Source organism: Seriola lalandi, unplaced genomic scaffold (genome assembly GCF_002814215.2).
Source record: "Seriola lalandi dorsalis isolate HSWRI2012SDOR001 ecotype SW California unplaced genomic scaffold, Sedor1 jcf7180002054344, whole genome shotgun sequence".
Lineage (NCBI taxonomy): Eukaryota > Metazoa > Chordata > Actinopteri > Carangiformes > Carangidae > Seriola > Seriola lalandi.
The window spans coordinates 46,598-51,424 of record NW_019524897.1 but is presented as its reverse complement, the minus strand read 5'-3'; the positions used below and the strand labels follow the sequence as shown (position 1 = coordinate 51,424).

Genomic DNA, 4,827 nt, shown 5'->3' with positions numbered 1-4,827 from the left:
GACGACCCGTCCTGCGTCGTCTCCTCGTGGACAACTCAGCAGGTCTGTCAGTGGCTCCGAGGACTCAACATGGAGCAGTATGTCCCAGAATTCAGTGCGAGGGACGTGGATGGACAGCAGCTGCTGCAGATGGACGGCAACAAGCTCAAGGTGAGGACGAGAAAACCTGACAGAGGAAAGACACAAAGACACAAACTTCAGGGTCTTATGAGTTTGACTTCTTTAGTTTTGTCTCCTAACGATTCTTCCAGTTTCTTTAAAGTCTGAACTTTAATGAATCAGCTTCAGTTACTGAAACTGAGGAGAAATGCACCTGGAATCAGGGACAGGAAGTGACAATGTATTTCAAGACTTGATAAATGACCTGAGTCTGACCTCTTCCTCTTCCTCTTCCTTTTCTTCTTCCTCCTCCTCCTCCTCAGAGTCTGGGCGTGCTCAGTTCGTCCGACCGCAACGCTCTGAAGCGTCGCATCAAAGACATCCACTCTGCAGCGGAGAAGGAGAAGAAAGCTCTGGACAAGCTGGAGAAACAGAAGGAGAAACAACGGAGGAAAGACCAGGAGCAGCGCAGGAATTGAAGACCGCCACCAGAGGGAGACAGAGGATGAGCAAAGGGGAGGACAGGTGGAAGACAAGAGGGAGGAAGAGAAGGAGGGACGGACAAACTGACAGTGTTCACAGGAGCAGAAAGATCTGTACAAGTGAACGCTCTGCCACACAAACAATCTCTGTTTGAGTCATCCTGGAAAACCTGGAAAACCTGGAAATCTCGAGTACAGCCTTCGAGTCCTGGAGAAGGACAGCAGTAAACATCTGGAAGGTTTGATGAATCTACGGAGGCTCGCAAGGTTTTGTTCATTTCACCAACAAGACCTGATGCAAAGTATTCATTGACAACCATTTCCATGGCAACAACCAGACTAAAAGTAAACAAAAGGTGACCTTTGAAAACACACAGGTGTTTTCACTGAATGATGATGAAAACAAACAAACTCGTTAAAGGAAATTTAACTTTTTACACTTGTTTGTCTTTGGTCCTTCTGAGCCACCGTACTGTTTCACAGTGAGTCAATCTGAGTCCAAACGACATGTGATTTGGTCCTTAGTATCCCACAATACACTGCACAGCAAAGTAAAGGTGCGTTCAGGTGCTGCTCGTCACACCTGAACCTGATGCTGTGAGCAGGTCTGAGCTGATGAAATGTACGGAAACAAAGAAAGGTCAAAATAAAAGAGTGAGATTTAATGTCATTAAATAAGGAAAGTTTGTGTAATTTCAAAGTGTCTAATTTTCAACTTTCAAAATAACAATTTCAAATTAGCTAATTTTGGATCTAAAAATGTCATATCAGTCAATCAATCAATCAATCAATCAATACTGAATGGACCTGATCGGACTTATCAAACTTTAAAGCTGATAAAATAGCGTCCTTTCATTGAAGCACTTGAACTCATCGTCAGTTTAACGTGTGGTGTGACGTCAGCTGTGTCCCAGTTCAGAGACCACGTCCTTCAGGGACCTGGTCTACGAAGGCCGAACTGACACAGAGGATTTTCTCTTTGTGTCACCAGCTGTTCCCGCCATTACTTTATGTCACAAAGCGCGGCTCCTGTTGCCTAGCAACCTTGACAACGTAACTTTTTCTCACTAAAACTTTGTGTTTTCAGTCTCTTGCTGTTACGGACATTAACGGTGTAGTCCTCAGACTCTCTCCACCTGTTGGAGCGCTGCTTGTCCAGGGAACGATGGAGATTTGAAATGGGACAGTGTAGTCGCTCTTCAGATACAGCCTCTGAAGGAAGAAGCACCTGAAATGGGACACAGCTGCAGTTTTTCTCAGCCTGAAGCCCCGCCTCCTCTGATGGAACCTTGACCACGCCCATCCGAGGAGGCGGAGCTGTGTTTGAAAATGTGGAAGCTGTAAAGAAGGACGTGTTTACTGTGAAAGAAGAAGAACTCAAACTGAAAACGTTGATAAAAACATCTGGTTCATGTCGTTTCTGACACTGTCTGTACCGACCGACCTCTGACCTCTGACCTCTGCATCATTCAAATAAATAAATCTGTGAGAAACTTTTAAAATGGATCCTGTGCTTGTGTTTTTCCTTTTTTATAATGACACTGATAAACACGTTTGTTAAAGCTCACAGATCCTCTACTCACAGAGCTAACAGCACACATCAATGGGAACTGAAGTGTTAGCATAAACAAGCTAATCATAAACAAGCTAACGTTAGCTTAAACAAGCTACTATCTGACCTCAGAACAGCTTCTGTCTCATTCATCATGTCGTTTACTGCCCTCTTGTGGCAGCAGCAGGTTTTGTCTCTGAAGCTAGCTTCACTACAATCTGATGTGTTTACTGTCAGAATAAGAATAATCCTGAAACTCCTTCAGACAGGAAGGTGAAGATGGAGAGAGAGACTTTCAGAATAAAACCAAGAGACAGAACAGAGACTGAGTTTAACAGATTTAAAGTGATGCTGTGATGAAGGTTGTTTCAGTCTGAATTCTTCTCATTGGTGTGATTAATAACAGATAAATAAAACTGCTGATGCACATACTGTATAAAACCATTCTCCTGTATCTGCTTCACAATAAAAGCCTCCATGTGAAACAGGAAGCTGTGGTCCTGAAAGACCACAAAAACAAAGTGACAGTGAAACAGTAGAAAAGTTTTATTGTGAAAGAATCAAAGGACACGAAAAAAGATCAGGTTTCATTGATCACTGTGACATAAATATCAATAAATAAAGTCAGGTCACCCATGGGGTTTACTTCCTGTTTCAGTTTCACACCTGAACACGTCTGAGATACAAAGACATTTACCTGTCATTTACCTGCAGAACATCTGCATGTTCACACACACACACTCACTGATGACATCATCACTCACGTCATCACTCACTGATGACATCATCTCTGACATCATGCATGTCCATCAGCGATTCTCTCTCTCTGTTTGTTTTAAACCTCTCTCGTCCCTAAAATTGATTTAATATTGAAAATATAAAATCAATATCATATTATGATCTTAAATTCATGTGCTGCAACCATGTGAGGTCACGACCCACAAAAACAAAATGATTCACACAAACAAATCAATAAATACATCAATATAAATACGGAATAAATATCAGTAATAAATAAATGATTAATAACCTGCATATGATCAGAGATCTGATCAGAAATATTGATAAATATCATCATGAGATATTAACTGCAGATACACCTTCAGAGTTAATTGCCAATTTGATGCACTTCCTGTTTCTGCTTCACAATAAAAGCTGCCTTTTCACATTTCATTCTGCAACGATCATTTTCATTATTGATTAGTCTAATGATCATTTAAATTTTTGATCAGTCTAACAATCATTTTCATTATTGATTAGTCTAATGATCATTTTAATTTTTGATCAGTCTAACGATCATTTTCATTATTGATTAGTCTAATGATCATTTTAATTTTTTATCAGTCAAACAATCATTTTCATTATTGATCAGTCTAACAACCAATTGTTAAAAATTGTCAGAAAACTGATTCAAATTGTCTGAAACGATGAATCGATTATTAAAACTGATTGATGAACTGATGCTGCAGCTTTAAAAATGATTGTGAACTAAAGTTTGAAAGAGCAGAAAATAAAGAGGTGAAATGTTTCAGGTCGTCCCCCCTCCTCCTCAGAAAACGTCTGATAATCAATAACTCACAGTCTGATCTGAACTTCTGATAATCAATAAGTGGAAGTGTCTGATCTGAATTTGTTGGCGTCGACCTGCAGCTCCACACTCACCTGTGACCAGGTTCAGACCTGCAGCTCTGACTCGCCGTGCTGCGTTCACATTCCTCTGAAAAGAGGCGGAGCTTGGATCCTCCGACTGACAGAGGAGGAGCAACACCCAAAACACTCTGGGATATTTTCACAGAGGCTCACAGGAAGTCGACTGTCACAATAAAACGTCAGGTTTAGAAGCGTCCTGCCGGTGGAGAGGTTTGAGACATTGTTCCCCCCCCACTTAGAAAATGTCATGAAATACAACAGAATAAATAAATCCTCAGATGTGTCTTCCTGCAGAGACCTCATCACAGACTGATGATGTCACTGATGATGTCACTGCTGAGGTCACTGACCTCTCATGTATGAATTGTCTGTCCTACTTTTAATAATCTGTCTCTTATGTCCTTGAACGCAGCACTGTGTTGTCCCTGGTGGGCGGGGCTTAGCGTGTACCTGAAGCACGAGCAATGGCTCTCAGGCTGCGGATCAGGTCGTGACAGAAGGAACGAAGCTGTGTCAGCGTCAGGTGGACCGCCACCTGGACCTCGTAGTTGCCATGGAGACGAGTGGACAGATCCAGACTCGGGTTCTGATCCAGACCATCATCGGCGAGCTGAGCCGCCTCCTTCATCTGAAACACAGACAGACGTGTGAGCAGCCAATCACAGCTCTGTCCTCAGCTGTGATGTCATCTCAGGTGTGTTGTTACCTTTCTGAGGTGTGTCAGCAGGTCTCTGAGGTCGGCTCGCACATCCGTCAGTCCGCTCAGTCTCTCTGACAAAATTCCCAGCAGCCCCTGGTACAACCGGCCGCCCGCCAACATACGACTCACACACATGTCCTGCAGGGGGCGACACACACACGTTACATCACATCACATCACATGAAACCTATGACTTCAGAAACCCCATCAGACCATAACCCCCTCCAGTTAACCCCAAAACCTCCCTAAGGGACCCCCAGGACCAGGGGACCGGACCCCCCTCGTTACTCCAAGAACCACCTCAAGCCTCTTTGAGAAACTCGAGACCCAGGAGAGACCCCCCC

At 43.2% G+C, this 4,827-nt stretch overlaps 2 protein-coding genes across 2 annotated transcripts in view; one reads left to right on the top strand and one right to left on the bottom strand.

The window, feature by feature from the left end:
* Positions 1–2,080, top strand: part of samd14 (sterile alpha motif domain containing 14) — a 15,300-nt gene extending 13,220 nt beyond the window's left edge. The window contains exons 10-11 of the mRNA XM_087174372.1: positions 1–150; positions 423–2,080. The exon at positions 1–150 is cut by the window's left edge and continues 1 nt beyond it. Of these exons, the coding sequence (XP_087030498.1) occupies positions 1–150; positions 423–578 (306 nt within the window). The 3' untranslated portion in view covers positions 579–2,080. The remainder of the gene's footprint in view (positions 151–422) is intronic.
* A 584-nt stretch (positions 2,081–2,664) lies between these two features.
* The window catches only part of LOC111656104 (uncharacterized), a 3,886-nt gene continuing 1,723 nt past the window's right edge, over positions 2,665–4,827 (bottom strand). Inside the window, exons 4-5 of the mRNA XM_023407685.2 lie at positions 4,490–4,621; positions 2,665–4,411 (exon numbers count right to left, since the gene is read on the bottom strand). Coding sequence (XP_023263453.1) covers positions 4,223–4,411; positions 4,490–4,621 — 321 coding nt within the window. The 3' untranslated portion in view covers positions 2,665–4,222. The remainder of the gene's footprint in view (positions 4,412–4,489; positions 4,622–4,827) is intronic.